The 17,107-nt window shown below is 36.6% G+C and overlaps 1 protein-coding gene across 1 annotated transcript in view; it reads left to right on the top strand.

Moving 5' to 3' along the window:
* The window catches only part of LOC112413693 (uncharacterized), a gene marked incomplete at its 5' end in the record, with an annotated part of 187,147 nt that extends 182,963 nt beyond the window's left edge, over positions 1-4,184 (top strand). Inside the window, one exon of the mRNA XM_024765735.1 lies at positions 3,954-4,184. Coding sequence (XP_024621503.1) covers positions 3,954-4,184 — 231 coding nt within the window. The remainder of the gene's footprint in view (positions 1-3,953) is intronic.
* Positions 4,185-17,107: the final 12,923 nt, after the last annotated feature.

Genomic DNA, 17,107 nt, shown 5'->3' with positions numbered 1-17,107 from the left:
TTTTGGAAGTACGACTGTCTCGAATGCTTCGGCAGCCTTTTTGTTTATTTGATTCCAGTCAGTTTCATGTGCCAATAGCCACACTTACAGTTCTTTTTGAGACATGACCTAATTGCAGATGCCCTGAGTTTATTAAGCACTGGTGGGAAAGCTGCATTTTTTTCCTGAGACATTTTCTGCTAAATTAATTGTATACCCTCATAATCCATCCAGAGGTAGTAACAATGGGATTGAGGGGCTTACTGTTGATTTTATCCTTGCCAAAAGGCTTTCTTTGCTCAAAGACATTCTCAAGTTTACGTACTGGTGGGTGGTAAAAAGCAGTTACCTCTTCTAACCCTAAAAATCACCAAATTCTTCCACTCCCTTCATCCCCTCTCATTTCTGTTTGCTAGTCGGCAAATTCTTTTTAAGCTCATCTCTTTTTGTAGAACACTGTCAGATGCAGCCAGTAGTCTCCATCACATGCTACTAATATTTTACGTTTTTACATCTTTTCGGATCTTAGAATATAAGCTCATTAGTTATATTGTAATTTGCAAGTTATTGCTGGAAACAGTTGATAGTTTAAAAAGGAAGGGTTATTTCTTTCACCTGCTGCACATCTATCACAGGTCCCCCCACAAGCTGCACAATATTGGCATCAACCTCACTCGTGCCCAGGCTGATCAAGGAAGCGCTCTCTAGAACGCTGCTGGTTGTGATAGCAGAAGAAAGGGAATATGAAGCGGCATGACAGGCTCTTAAAGCTTCCAGGAGGATGTGAGCCATGTCCCTTCCACTCACAGGATCAAAGCAAGTAACGTGGTCACAGAAAGGTGGGGAGGCAGCCAATGGGGGCTGAGTCAGATATAAGGAGCTACGCTGACTTTACAGCTCCTTGTGGGTCCATATCGATATTCAGTACCTCTATTGGATATACTTTGAAAATCAACCCGGAATCTGGCTCGTTATCACCTAACTCTCTACCACAGCCCCAATTTGAGCACTATTATTGCTCTCTTGGATTTCCACAGTCGTCTCCTGCTGATTTCCCTACCTTTACTCTCACCCCACTTGGGTCCATTTTCAATGCATTAACTAATGTGATCCTTTAAAAATAAGTCAGGTCATATGACTCCTTTGCTCAAACTCTCCATCTGGTCAGCGTAAAAGGTAAAGTTCTCAGGATGACCTCAAGTCATTCCCTCCTTGCCTCAATCATACATACACTTGCCTGTACTCACTATGCTCTGTCATTCTGGCTTTTTCCTATTTCCCAAGCATACCTGTTTTCTCAGCCTGGAAGATCATTCCAGGCTTTCTGTTACAGCTGATATCCACACTGCTAATTCCCCCACAGGTTCACGAGGATAACTCTTTTGTCTCTTTCTTCTCTTTGCTCAAATTGCACCTTCTCACTGGAAGCAAACAATGACCCCTCTATTAAAAAACTGCATCTCACAACTGCCCACTAGAAAGCCTTCTAGAGCTGATGAACTTTCCCCCCATAATCCTAAATCTTGTGTCATTTCTCACGCAGATCATTTTAACTCTTATTTATCACAACTTTAGGCTTTCACGCATGCATGGCTGTTGGAGGACCAACCACTAAATAAGCTTTGAAAAGTGTTTGCTCTCTAAAAATTCTCCTTAGGAGAAATTCTTATATCAGCTGCTGGGGAAAATATGTACAAGTGAAGGAGAGGAAAAACAAAACAAAAACAAACAAACGAGCAAAACCCAACTTCATTATGAGCCACGAGGCAAGCTTTTAATAAATAATCCTGGAAGCAATCCTTAGGTACTTTGATTTAGGAAGGGTATGTGTGGTTCTTGGAAATTTGTATTTTAAAAAGCATTGAATGTTATTATGACGAACTTCCGAGTACCCACTAATATAGATAACATGAACAATACAACAAATCAGGATAATTTATATAGAAGAATGTTAAAGTTTTATAATGTCAACATAAAATCGTGTTTTCCTGTGCTCATGGCACATTTATAAGAATATATCATATAATAAGATTCCCCAACAAGAGTGAAAAATAATGGCTAAATCACACAAAACACAAGTTGTAAAATACATATCAGATAATAATGCACAAAAACAATTTAACGATGATCCAAGTTTCTATTAAAAGGGTACGTGGTGAAATACTTTTTAAACTACTTGTGGGCCAAAGAAGAAATAAAAATTGCAATCATAAGTTATTAAGAAATTCATGATGATGAAATAATTAGAACACTATTCATGAAAACTTATGAGATGTGGCCAAAGCTATATTCAGACAGAAATACTTCTAATATTTAAATAAATAAAATCAAGAAGTTAGAAAAAAGAACAAATCTTCCAAAGCCAAAAGTCATTCAGAAAATGGGAACATAAATTAATATTAACTTTTTAAGTGACAAAGCCCAATAGTATTTTCCTCTTCTGGCAAGATTGAGAAAAAATAGAAAAATTGCAAACATACAATATTAGGAATCAGAGAAGTGTGATATAACCACAGATATAGAAGAGGTTAAAATATAAGCATTTGATATACATAGCTCTGTGGTGATAAATAAAAATTTTTCAATAGGATAAATAATATTTTTAAGTATCAAATTTGTCTTTGAGAGATTGAATTCCCAAATTAATAAATATAGAAAACATTTTTAAAGGATTTTTGACATCTTTCAGAAAAATCACTTAGGCTCGATAGATTTCTGGTTGATTGAAATGAAATCATTAAGGAACTGATAAATCCCAAGCTATTTAAATGATTTTAAATACGAATATGAACTATTAACTATTTTAAGTCTATATAAATTGTATACATATTTGTAAGACTGATGGCTACTCAACAATAATATGAATACATACACAGACATTCATACAAGCACAAGAACTACAGACCTGGGTCAAATATTAGCCAGTTTTGTGTAGCACTAAACGAAGAAAAATATCCTGTCCCTAAATAAGATTTACTGAATCATTGAACAATGACTTACCATTAGAAAGTAAATTAGGGGCTTCCCTGGTGGCGCAGTGGTTGAGAGTCCGCCTGCCGATATAGGGAACACGGGTTCGTGCCCCGGTCTGGGAAGATCCCGCATGCCACGGAGCGGCTGGGCCCGTGAGCCATGGCTGCTGAGCCTGCCACGTACCGCTAAAAAAAAAAAAAAGAGAGAGAAAGTAAATTAGTACAATGCCTAATGCTAGTAAAATAAAAATGATCTTATTGATAGAATTTATTATCAATTCCCAATTTTCAGTAAGGAAAGAATGATTCAATAAATTGTGTTGGGAGGCTTTAGAGAAGTGGTATCAGCAAAAAGGTGATCTAGGACTTTTCTACCATCTTTGCCCCAAAGAACACCAATTTTGACAATCACCCACGGATGATAATACCTCGTGGAACTCCTGGAGTCCAGTAGAGAAGTTCCAGCACCACACTGGATCCAAAAATTCCAAGACTGGATACATTTAAGAGGGTTAAGAGGAATAGCTTCACTTCACATACATCATCCCTTCACCAAGGCAGCACAGCTCAGCGTCAGGAGAGACCCTTTTGGCCGGGGACTTCGCCCACGGTGAAAGTGGGAGCATGTGAGTGAGCACCCAGCTGTGTGTGATGCTGCCAAAAAGGCCCACTTCCCTCTTGCCCCAGCCAGAATACTGAGATGTACTGCACGACTGAGGGGTGGGGAAGCATGGGGAGAACAGCAGCTAAGGCTTAGAGACAATCAGAGGAACACAGATTCTACTAATTGCCTCACAGTCTCCATCAGAAGTCTTACCTGTGAATCACTGGGGACACCTCACCTGCGAATCTCCCCAGCTGGCCCCTGGGCACCCTCAACATTCACTTGTCTTACCCACACACCTCCACCTCATGGTTGGCTCCCCACGTGCTCTCGCAAGAGAGGTGAGTGCGAACCTTTGCAGATGGCTAGTGATGCAGAAAGCTGATCCAACTCTGTAGGATTTGGTAAAAGCACGCAAACTGGAGAGCATCCAGCACCACACTAGGGAGAGGCTCTCAGAACCTGGCCTGGCTTTGCTGAATCAGACAAGTCATGCAGTCTTGAAAGTTCCCCCATCAAGAGCGAAGGAGAAGTATGGAGCAGGGGTATCCTTGGAAAAAGTCCAAGAAAGCCTGAGAATCCCTAGCAAGGCTGACAGAAAGTATTTCTCTCCCGAAGTCAATGAGTAAAAATTGGAGGAGGTGACTAGTTCAAATGCAAAGATAGCAATTCAAGATTTAAGGAACACGAAAAAGCAAGGGAACACAACACCATCAAAGGAACACAATAATTTCCCAGTAACTGATACCAAAGAATTAGAGATCTGTGATTTGCTTAATAAAAACTCAAAATAGTTGTTTTGAGGAAGCTCACTAACCTACAGGGACTCAGAGAGCCCTTCCAATGAAATCAGGAAAAAAACACATGAACAAAACAAGAAGATGGACAGAGACAGAATCATAAAAAGAACCAAACAGAAAATTTGTTGCTGAAGAATATAATGAACGCAATTAAAAATGCAACAGAGAACATCAACAGCAGAATTGATCAAGCAATTGATGTAGAAGACAGGTCATTGGAAACTGTCCAGTCAAAGAAGAAAAAAGAAAGAAAAAGAATGAAGAAAGCTTATGTGAATTGTGAGATGCCATCAAGTAAAAATGTCTATGCATATTGTAGTCCTAGAAGGAGAAGAGAGGGACAGAAAGCTTATTTACAGAATGAATGGCTGAGAACTTCCCAAACCTGGAAAAAGTTTGAATATCCAAGTTCATAAAGCTCATAGTTCCCACAAAAGATTCAACCCAAAGATATCTTCTCCAAGACACATTATATTAAAACTGTCTAAAATCAAAAACAGAGAGAGAATCTTGAAAGCAGCAAGAAAAAAATGTTCTCAAGAAACAGGGAACCCCCATAAGGCTATCAGCAGATTTCTCAGCAGAAACTCGGCAGGCCAAAAGAGAGTGCTGAAAGAAAATAAACTGTCAGCCAAGAATATTTTACCTGGAAAAGCTGTCCTTCAGAAATGAAGGAGAGATAAAGATTTTCCCAAACAAAAGCTGAGGGAGATCATCACCACTAGACTTGCCTTACAAGAAATGCCAAAAGACGTTCTTCGAGCTGAGACAAAAGGATGATAATTAGTAACAAGAAAACATACAAAAATATAAAATATGCTGGTAAAGATCAGTATGTATATTCAAATACACACCCTAACTATGTGAGGTGGTAGATGAGTTAATTAACCTGATAGTGGTAATCATTTTATAAGATATATGTATGTCAAACCATACATTTTAAATATATACAATTTTATTTGTTAACTATATTTCAATAAAGCTAAACAAAATAATGATGCAATATCCTCAAAACATAGTGTTGGGATAATTGGGTCATCATTTTTCACAGAAAAAATTAAAAATCCCAAATAAATTACTACCAGATAGCTTAAAATGTAAGCCCTTTAACCAAACAATTTCATTATGGTGTAATTATCTTAAGGAAGAGTTGAATAAATACAGAAATAAAATCTAATACTTTTCACATTGAATTATTTATAAGCAAACCATTAGCAATAATGTAAATATTCAATCAGCAGTAAAGGATTGGCGAAATAAATTAGGGTTACATTCTTGTAATGGAATTCTCTATAGTCTTAAAAAATACAGATGAGTGTTAAAACCTCAATAGCATATACAAAAGGATATTTCTCACAAACTCAAAGGCCTGTTTCTCGAATCTTTCTCATCTGATACCACTGAAATGGAAGAAAAGGAAGTTGGAGGCTTTCGCAAGCATTCTTATGTCAAGACCTGGATGTCGTTATCAATTCCACTCACGTCCCATTGGCCAGAATTCAGTCATATGGTCACAAGCACACTGCACGGTAGAAGGTAGTCTTCCTAAGAAAAAATGGTTTATTGTAGGGGTCTATATTCTATTTGTAAAGGACCAGATATATCTTTCAGGCTTTGCAGGCCATGTGGTCTCCATTACAACTATTCAACTCTCTTGTCATGGCACAAAATCAGCTCCAGGTAACATGTAAAGGAATGTACTCTGATAAGACTTTGTTTACAAAAACAGTATTGAGCTGGATTTAAATTGTGAGCCATGGTTTCTCAACTTCTTGTTTAGTACAAAGCATTATTTTTGCTACCATGTAATAACTGACTTGGAAGTACATCTGTGATCTGTACATCTGTGATGTTTCTTAAAGAAAGTGTATAGATTATTATTTGTGTTTGTGTTTGGATACATTATTTGTGTTTGGATACATTTTATAAAGTTTTATCTATCTATCTATCTATGTACATACAGGTATAAGTTTATGTTTACATTAAATTATAGAAGCATATATGCCAAAATGTTAACACTGGTTATCCATTGGCATTGGTGTTTCAGATAATTTTCTTTTCTGTAAATCTACAATTTCTAGTATTTTTGCAATAAACATAGAGGACATATATAATTAATAAATAGAGGGGAAAGAAGAATGAAGGAGACCTGGGCAAACAAAATTTAAAATGTATTTAAAAACTGAATTAATTATCAAAATTCTTTACTGGCCCAGATATAAAAGCAGAAAATTAAGTAACACTGAATAGAAAGCCTAAAAGAGACATGAGCAAAATATAAGAATTTGATGTTTGGTCAGGGGGTTTTGTCTGGATAAATATACACGATTATATCTATATATATAGACACTCATGTGCCAGGTATTTGATCAGATACATGTATAAAATCATCTATATCTATGTATACCTATGTCTGGTACACAATGAGTATTGAATAAATATTTGTTCAATGGTTAAACTGAGTTATTGATTAAGTGGCTAATTCAAATATTTATACTAAGGACAACGCACATCATTTTTTAGGGTATTGGTGGTTATATTTTTTGTAGAGTTTTTATTGTACATACAAACAGACCAGTTTTTTCCTCTGTCTGGTCCCATTCTCTACACTAAAAGCATTGCCAGTCATGAGATCATGTTCTTCCCTCATTGTTCCATGGTTTTATTTTTTAGAATTAACACTTTAATTCGTGGAGGATTTACCTTATGGAAGAAAGACTGAGCTTCATTTTCTTTTCACTTAACCAATTGTCCCCAGATCATTAATTCCTTAACACTTCCTTTCCCAACCAAACTGAAGTAAAGGGGAATTTAATCTTGTTTCCGACTACCTAAACCAACCACGGGGCCGCCCTCTATGGGTTTATGAGGATAAAAACCTTAACCCCTCAGGTCAGGTAATCAGATGTATGATAATTAACTGTATGAGTAATTATTGTGTTATGCAAATAAACAATGCAGATGAGTCATTTCATTAAACTAGCACCATGGGGTCATTAGGTTTTGATCTCTGTCTTAGTCTTTTGGGGGAAAATGCTATCCATGAACCTGTCTCCTGAACTGGCAATAAAACATCATTGGTAGGCTCACATGAGGCTGGATAATATGCAGACTGCTTGATCTGTACTGAGTATGTGTCTGGTGGTTGGGGCCCATTGTAATGAACTAGCCCACAAATCACAGCTTAATGGGAATCTACTTTTACATATTGCTTAATTAAAAGTTGTGAGCTTATTAACATGTGTCTTTGGCACTGAGCTTTGGGGATGTAATCTCTGTGCAAAGAAGAATAGGTTGTAAAAGTTTTATAGATTGACGATGATATTATAGTCCATACGTTAATAACCCACCATTTCCCCAAAGAATTTTTCATATCTTACATTCCTTATCCAGCTTCTTTTGTTTATGTTTTTCAATGTGTAGGGCCTACTGCAATATGTACTGGTACCAAAAAAGGGTTATATCTTAAATATTTCATCTGAACACCCTTTCATTATTTAATCTTATTAGCAAAGTTATCTGGAAGAAAGTCTCAGAGCTCGCCTTTCATTAGAGGGGCTCCAGGTAGTATAGATCTATTAGGTATGGGTTTCTAGAATTTCCATTATGAATCTCTATTTTCAGGGATTTATAATTCAGCTATAAAAATTTTGCCCTAGGCTTCAACTTGGAATACAAGGTCTTAGCCTGAGAGAGTACATTGTTAACACATAAAAAAAAATCATGTTGTTGTTTTCATCTCACCAAAGTGAAAAAAGTAATGGCATGTAACCATTTTCAAATACTTTCTGATCTGCCACTGTAAGATGGTGTATGGAGCTTTTTGTTTTGTTTTGTTTTGTTTTGACATGACGTTTTACAGTATGTTTGTATGTAATTTTACCTGAGCCACTTGGTGGCTTTTTTAAATGTCATAATGAAAGACGTCTTCCTCATGCCTGATACTACAGTCCTTGGACTGGACTTCTCTCATCTTCTTTGGTGGATCCTTTGGTACAAAGCATTTCTGGCATTCTAGCATTGAAGTATCTCAGTTTACTAATACCTATCAATGTTTAGAGAAAAAAATTCCATTGTTCTAAATAACTGAACCCTATTATTATTGGTCTGGGCAATTGGAGATCCATTTTAATTAAAAATTGAAGTTGACAACCCAGGATGAGAAAACATCAGTGGCCATGGCATCATGGAAAGACTTGTGGGGAAGCATCTGTCTCAGGCTCTGCTTGGAAATGTCTGTGTGACCTTGGGAGACCTACTTGGATGCTCTGAACCTGTTTCTACATCTGTCAAACTCCACTTAACACTGTCTGAAGTTATGACAGTGTTCCATATGATGGTAAGAACAATTAAGCAACAGCTGCCGACAATATGATCTGGGCCTTGGTTGATAAAAACCAGGGTGCAGGGGAAGGACTTGCCCTACACTATCAAGCAGCTCAGAGTAGATATAGACCAGGTCAGCCCTGCGGTCTTAAAGTTTCCATTTACGATTCACTATGTTTCAGATAGGCACCTTCTCTCCCTAGATTCATCTTCTTCCCTTTTAGTCTTTTTGTTCTGGTTGTTTACCTATTGCTGAGGCCAGTTATTTCCGTAAGGGAGAAATGCCTTAAAAAAATATATATATATAGTAAATTTTAGCAACTTTATGTATTACACCTTTCCATAGTTATTACAGTTTGTAAAGTAAAGGGGGGGTACAGTTTGACAAAAATAAAAGATTCTTTAACAGTGGGATTTTGATGAATCGGATGGAATGGAGATTCTGAGGTCATGGTAGCCTTCTCCAAACTGCTCAAATCACATCAAGTAGATAAGTAAGAATCTATATCAATTTTTATTCCTTAATTGAGAAATCCTATGCCTTTAGGAAACTGGATGTACCCAGAGCGTTGCAGGGAACAAAGCTCCCTAGTTTCTTGACTCTGTCTAGACCCTCTTCTAAGGTTTCAGGGCTGGGTTTAAATCAAGGTGGATTTCACTGACTGTGGCGTGGAAAATGTCATAGACTAAGAAAATGGAAAAATACTTCTATTTCCTACACATGCACATAAATGATATCATTAAAATTTTCTAGCTCATACCTCATGAGAATTGGACAAATATTATGGTGGGGGGACTCCACAACTGAAATGTGGAGTAAAGTGACCCATGAGTTTCTTTTCATCTTTGGATCCCATTAATCTAACATTTCTTTTTATAACACGTAGATAACATTTCTCCTTCAAGAGGGGATTCATTTAGCACCTACATCATTGCAAGGAGTAAATATGATTGATTCTGTTGACCTGAACAAGGAAAATCCTGTAGAATGGCCTGGAAGGCCATGACCATTGAAGCATGGTGCCGTAGCAACATTAAAGGAATTGTAAAGGAGGTGTTACTGGTCCTTAGACCAGGTGACTACCTGGAAATCTATTCATATCTGAAAATCATTTGAATCCATTTTCTTTTTCAACAGATCTCCTTCAAATGAGGCAAGGAATGCCGGCTTATGGCAAATGAACAGAATAAACTTTATTCCAACGTCTCAGGCTAGGTTTTTTTCCAGTTGTATGCATAGAGTTTTAACATGAAAACCATAATTTTCATGATGCTAAAAGAAAAAAATCTTCTATTTTAGTAAAAAGACTGGGCAAAATGACAACTAGTCACTGCCCATCTTATGTCACGGTTTCCATTTATGTTAGTCTTGGTTTCTTTGAAGAAAAAAATTTTAGGATAAAAAAATTGTTTCAAATCTACTCCTAATGTGAAATAGAGATACTGAACAGGTTTAATCTTCATCATATTAACTTTATTTAATTATCCTCGTCTAAAACTGGTTGGACCCCTCTGCAATTACTCCATACAGAAGCATCAACTAATGTTATGGTTGTGGTTATTTTGGTGAACTATTTAAACTCACATTATTTGTAAACCACATATTAAACCCCAAGAATTTTAGTGTGGAATTACAAATATGTGTAAGACAAGATTTCTATTTTTAAGCAGTTAGAACCTATTTAAGGAGTCGAGATATATGAAGAAACAATTCATATTAATAGATAGGCTGAATAGTATTTATAAATTATAGCAGCTAAATTCTAATGGTTGTCAATTCATCAGTGAAGAATGGATAGAAATGTTTCCTGTGAGGCTGATCCCATGGACGTATCAAAACAGAAAACAACCTAAGGCAATTATTTGGTGAGTTTGGCATTGGATAAGAAGATATCAATATCAAGCAAATAATGTAGCGTTTCCTTCCCTTGTCTTTTTGCTCTCTGTCCTTAACTCAGATGACCAAGTGCAAATTGGTTTTGAGCAGGCTCAAATTTACTGAATTAATTGGTATAGTGCTAATCATAGGTTAGGCACAGGTTCAAGTAAGCAGACTTTGAATTGAATGTGGCTCCATCTTGGAGAGTCAAGCTTGATCTTCAGCTCACCTTGTAGGTAGAAGTACAGATGAATCTACTACCTATAGGTAGCAGACGAGCTAGCATGTTATTAGTGATGGGGCAAGGGACCACTGCAGAGCCACAGCCACTATTACTGGAGCTCTTAGCTTAGGGACCTAGGGAGGGAAGAGCCATCAAATACTTATATTACACAAATCCTTCTCACTATTTGCTTGCATGTGTCTCATCACCATGCAGAGTATCCTGTGAATGTGTAATGAAAATTACGTCTGAAATGTATCCGAAAACTTCCCTGAAGGCCCATCCCCAAAAGGATGCTATTGTTGAAATACACATGCCAAATGTGTGCTTAGAATGCTTATTAAGGAAACATTTCCTAGCCTATTGACATGAACACTGGGAAACGCGTGCTTCAGTTACTATCACTTTACACCACATTGCTTTTGCTTTCCCCTCCTTCCTTTCCATTCCATTTTTCTTATCCAAACTCCCTTTAAAAATTACAAATCTTAACGATGTCCCCGATGACTTAGAATATATGTACCTGACTCTAACATAAAAGCTATTTCTAGGACTGTAACAATAGAAGAGGATTCTCCAAAAGGGTCATGTTTATTTGATGAACCTGTTTCACTGATGTTTGACAATGTGTTGCTTTGGTGCACGATACCAGTCTTAGTTCACCTGACTTCGGAATATGCGTGAGATTGCATATGCTTTTGATTCTAGTCAGGGACATCATACAAATACATTTTTTGATTAATTGATATTCATATGAAATGTTCCCATTTTAATGGAGTCTGTAGTTGATCTTCAGGGAGAAATCAGCTTTTTTATGTGAAATTAGGTGTATATTGCTTAATCAAGGGTTTTTCAATTCAATTTACTCACAGTAAGTATTCATGAGGGTTCACTTGCCAGAGACCCTTGTTTTCATTATAGCTAATAATTTTTGATGCAGTTATAGCTAATTAGTAGGATAACTACTTCTGTTAAGTAACTTAACTCTTTTTGGTATAGCATTTTCAGGAAAAAAAAATTAATATTTTAAAAAATATAGAAAGTACATACCTGTTTGACAGGTGAACTCAAAGCGGTATTTTCTGAACCTCATTTTGACCTCATCTTTGAACTTTAATATTTACTGCGTACAACATTTCCTCCTGTTAAATATGAAATGGGAAAAATTACAAATATCAGTCTTGCTACTCTGTTACATTTAAGCTTTCAATGTGTATTATAGATGAAATTTTACCGCTGAATCACTAGAGTCACTACATAAAGATATATGAGCATATCCAGAATGCATTTGAAAAAGGTAATTAGACATTAACAATTACCTCTTGTTTTCTGAAATATACTTGGGCAGTAGTATTTTCTTCTTTTCAAAGTTATACTTTTCCTGTATAGATAAAAAGTTAAAATTATATGCAACCTGCAACCACGTGGCCATCAAATTATAGACAAGATACACTGCATCACTACTACTCATGATAAGTGAAATGTATATAGATGTCTTATGAATGCATGGCCTAGTTTAATACTTAAATACTCCAGTGCAGTGGGTGTTGTGTTTTACCATTAAGGAAACTTAGAATGACTTAGAATGAAGTAACCTGACCAAATTCACAAGGTTAGAGAGTGGGGCAGTGTTATATGTTGAATTGTGTTTCCCCAAATTCATGTTGAAGTTCTAACCTCTAGTACTGTAAAAGGTAACCTTATTTGGAAATAGGGTCATTCACATGCAATTAGTTAAGATGGAGATATGCTGTAGTAGGATGAACCCCTAATCCAACAGGACTGATATCCTTATGAAAAGGGGAACTTTAGAGACACACACACACACAAGGAGATGCCACATGTGAATATAATCACAAAGATGGGAGTGATGCTTCTACAAGCCAAAGAATGCCAAGTATGGGCAGCAAATGACCAGAAGCTAGGAGAGAGGGATGGAACAGACTTTTCTCCCATGGCTTCTAGAAGGAACCGAAGATGCAAACACCTTGATTTCAGACTTCTGGCCTCCTGAACTGTGGGACAGTAAATTTCTGTTTTTTATATCACCTAGGTTGTGGCATTTTGTTGTGACTCTTATACTAAACTACAACATGTCAGTGCTAGGACATTTACTGCTCCTTTCATTCTAACACCTGCTAGTAGCTGAGTCACTCCCCCACTGCCTAACCTCTATCCTAAAAAAGGAAGTTCAGTTCATACCTACGAGGGTCTAAATCATTGGTTGAAAGACATCTGTTGGACTGAAAGCGGCATTTATCCAGAGGAAATATATACATTTTATGTACATGAGAAACAAGCATAATTTTTAATTCAAGCTTTTGTTTAGATTGTACGTTTTCGTTATAAATATGTTTTAACTTAATACTTAAAATAGCATTGTCCTTTGATACTTGAAACATTGAATAAAATCCATTGACTAGAAAATAAAATGTATATCTTACTTAAAGAGTTATTGATCATTTAGGGTAAATATGGGTAGCATTTCATGAATGGTTAAGTACTTCTAAAATGAAAAAAAAAACTTTCTTAAGCTTGGCATAGCCAAAAAGAAAATGAATCATATTATCATATTGAAATTTAAGCTGTTACAAATTACAGCTCCTTGAGCTGTAATTACAAATTAGACTCCTTGAACTTGGCTACTAGAAACGTTAATGGTGGAGGATTTGGGTATTTATTTTCCATGGTATGACTTTGGTAAGGAAGTTTTCAGAGACAGGTCCCAGGTGATGGTTAAGTCTAATTCTGTCAGACTTATAGCCCCACAAGCACTAACTCAACTATGACAGATCTTGATACTCTATTAGCACTCAGAAACTTAATTCCTCCTCAAGAAAGTCACCTGGTTAAACGTCTCAAATGTTTTGCCATCAAAACCCTTTGGTGTCTGTTATGACTAATGGCCCATATTTCTTACCAAATGTTGATTTCAACCAACTTCTCAAAATAATTCTTTCTGAATTGAAAACAAAGTCTACCAATTGCAATGCTGCAATAATTTCTTCAATATTTTAGAAAATAGTTTCTGCGATGACTATTAAAGTTAATGTCTGCTAATGGCTTACATAATTTAGATTTTGCGGGTCATTTTAATGATTCCATTATTAATCACTTAAAACTCCCTCTATGTCATTAGAATCTTCTTAAAACTAGTTAAACCCCTCTGAGACTTTCGTTACCTTTTCACTGATTTTTGGATCTGTGGATAGAAACCTGAAATGAACCAACCTATTTGGGCTCAACAGAGATGCATCTGGGCACTCAGAACCACACACATTTTGGATTTTTAGCATTTTTAATTCACCAGGATGGATGGAACTGTTTCCTTAAAAATCAAACAATAATCTCAACCAGTTTAAAATTGTGATCTATATCCCTTTTCCTTTAAACTTATCTGCTAATTACTTGAACTCACTTTAGGTAAACTGAATACTTGACAGGTAAATAAATTATTTTAGGTTTCCTTTGGAAATGGGCATCAAGATTAAGTCCATATATCTAGATTGTCTTTCCACAGCACTCTATGAAAATAATAATTTAAACTTAAAAGTATGGAAAAGGGTCTCTGATACACTGACACTTGCTAAGGTAACGGCACATGCTGAGGAATTTCTGTAAAAATATAATGGGGGTGAGGCAAGCAGGAAAGAACTTCCTTCAAAAAAACCCAGTCTCAAGGGTTGAGGGTAAAATTGGGTCGAGGGTCATGTTTGATTTCCTTCACCACCTCACAGAAGAGCCCAAGGCAGCAACAGCGACCCAAACAGGGATCTCACTCTATCAGTTTGGAAGGAATACCATGCCGACAAGAAGTAGAGTCATTACTACAGCTGCCCCTTAAAGCGACAGTTAAATCAGGCAAAGAACATAGATCATGTCCCGGGTAACGTCTGGCTGCCACATCCTATATGACGAAGAAACTCCTCCTGTAAGTACAGCACTCCTTGGGCTGCATGCGACTGTGACTCTTGCTTACTTCCAACAGTTTCTTGAATTCGTGACCAGGGTAAAATCAACTGTATGAAAACATTGGTTTAGTATTATTAAAATTTTCCCAGAAAAGTTAAAGCCACTAACCCTGAGATAACCCATTTCATCTCCCATGAAGTATATAACACAGGTCTTCCGACACATGTACAGCAATTTGAGAAAAAAGTCCAGGCATTTGGAAAGAGACTACAGTCCCAAGGAAGAAGATTTATCTAATAAATAAGAGGAAGGGTTTTAAGAAAATAAAATTACTGCTGGAAGTAAGCAAAAAATCTAAGAAAATCAATACAGTTGACCCTTGAACAAAGTGGGTTTGAACTGCGTGGGTCCACTTATCAGTGAATTTTTTTTCAATAGCAAATATAGTACTACATGATTTGTGGATGGTTGAATCTGCAGATGCAGAACTGGGCAAAAGGAGGGCTGACTATAAGTTATACATGGATTTTCAATTGGGTGGAGAGTTGGCACATGTAACTCCCTTGTTGTTCAAGGGTCAAATGTAGAATTATTGGCTCCATGAAACAAAAATAGGCAACTATAAAGATAGACAAATTTGAGAGGCAGACATCGTTTCCAATTTAACTAATTGCAACAAAGACAATGAACCAGATTTTAACTACTGTCAAAATTTGAAGTGACAGTAATTTTCTCAAAAATTATAGAAAAAAGAAAAAGATGAATCAATTAGAGAAAAGTTAAGAAACATGAAGGACTATGTAGGAAGACTAGTATAAGAATCCTGCAAATTGCAGAAACACAGTGGATAGAGCAGAATAAATAATTTTTAAAAACTAATAATGTAGGAAAAAAATCTTTCTGGGCTGATCGCATCTCACATTTGCATATTTTAAGGGCTTGTACAATATTTAACATAACAGAGATCAAGACCTAGTTATATCCTGGAGAAAAATCTCAAATTTCAAAGCACAAAATGTCTACACGCAGTCAAGAAGAAAAATCAGAATGCCAAAGATAAGAGAAAATTCGAGTTGGCCTAAGGCTTCTCCTCTATAACATTAAATATGGCAGTGGAATATATCTTTATAGTTCTGTGGGGAAGCCTTAGACCTAGAGATCTCTACACCGGAAGAGGGGTCATCTCTACGTAAAGGTGACAGAAAGGCATTCTTTTATATGCAATGGTACATCTGTCCCCAAAAGGATTACTCAACAATGTAAAAGATTGATCAAAATATAGTACAACAAATGAGGAAGCTACTGCATCAAGTAATTATGGTAACTGGTGGGCATGCTAAAATAGATAAAATCAAAATAAATGATGCACATGTCAGAAAAATTGCTAGTTTTGAAAGTGTATAATACAAAAAATAATTTAGTAATAATTGGATCTAAAATATGAGATTATAGCAATGAAACTGAGAGTGGATAGTGGTGGAAGGCTTCTGGATAAATACCAAGGGGTTAGACTTAAGTATATACCACATCTATCTATAGTAATCCCACTGAGTGAAAGTAAATATGTATTTGAAGATATAAACACACAAAATAAATAAGAGAAAAAATATTAATAGCAGAACTTGGTAAACTAGAAAGGAAATGGTGGAGTGACAACTTACTGATCAATCAAGAGAAAGATAAAACTTTAATCCACCAGTAAGAGAAGGCCAGAATTATGCTGACTCATCTTGCAAATCACGTAATTATTAGGAAACTGAGATACTTTTGAAAGTAAAAGCTGAACGTCTTTATACAAAGCAGTTAAAACCCCACATGCTCTACCTTACTTTATGTAATTAATAGAATAAACTTTCTCCAACCACTGGTTTGTGCTCTGAGATAAATGAACCTGAACCAGAAACTATGGATTTTGAGGACATCAGACAAACCAAGTGTGGACAGTATCATTTATCAGACAGGTAAATAAAAGAAACTTACTATTGAATGGTGAAATCTTTGAGATTGCTTCTAATATTTGGCTCTGAGAAAACTACCAGCCTGCCATACTCCAGATAAAAAATTGGTTAAAAAAAAAAAAAAGCAGGCCTTCCCTGGTGGTGCAGTGGTTGAGAGTCCACCTGCCGATGCCGGGGACACGGGTTTGTGCCCTGGTCTGGGAAGATCCCACATGCCACGGAGTGGCTGGGCCTGTGAGCCATGGCCACCGGGCCTGCGCATCTGGAGCCTGTGCTCCGCAATGGGAGAGGCCACAACAGTGAGAGGCCCGCGTACCGCAAAAAAAAGCAAGACATAGAAAATAAGCATTGGCTTCTCCCTAGTTATTTGTCTCAAGCAGATCATTCTGTAGTGAAGCTATCAATTTGAAAGCCCTGTCAATGCACACAATCCTTTCTAGTATCCAAGCCATCC

This window comes from Neophocaena asiaeorientalis, unplaced genomic scaffold (assembly GCF_003031525.2).
Source record: "Neophocaena asiaeorientalis asiaeorientalis breed wild unplaced genomic scaffold, Neophocaena_asiaeorientalis_V1.1 scaffold1215, whole genome shotgun sequence".
Taxonomy (NCBI): domain Eukaryota; kingdom Metazoa; phylum Chordata; class Mammalia; order Artiodactyla; family Phocoenidae; genus Neophocaena; species Neophocaena asiaeorientalis.
The sequence above is the reverse complement of the archived record's forward strand: the minus strand, read 5'-3'. Positions and strand labels throughout refer to the sequence as shown.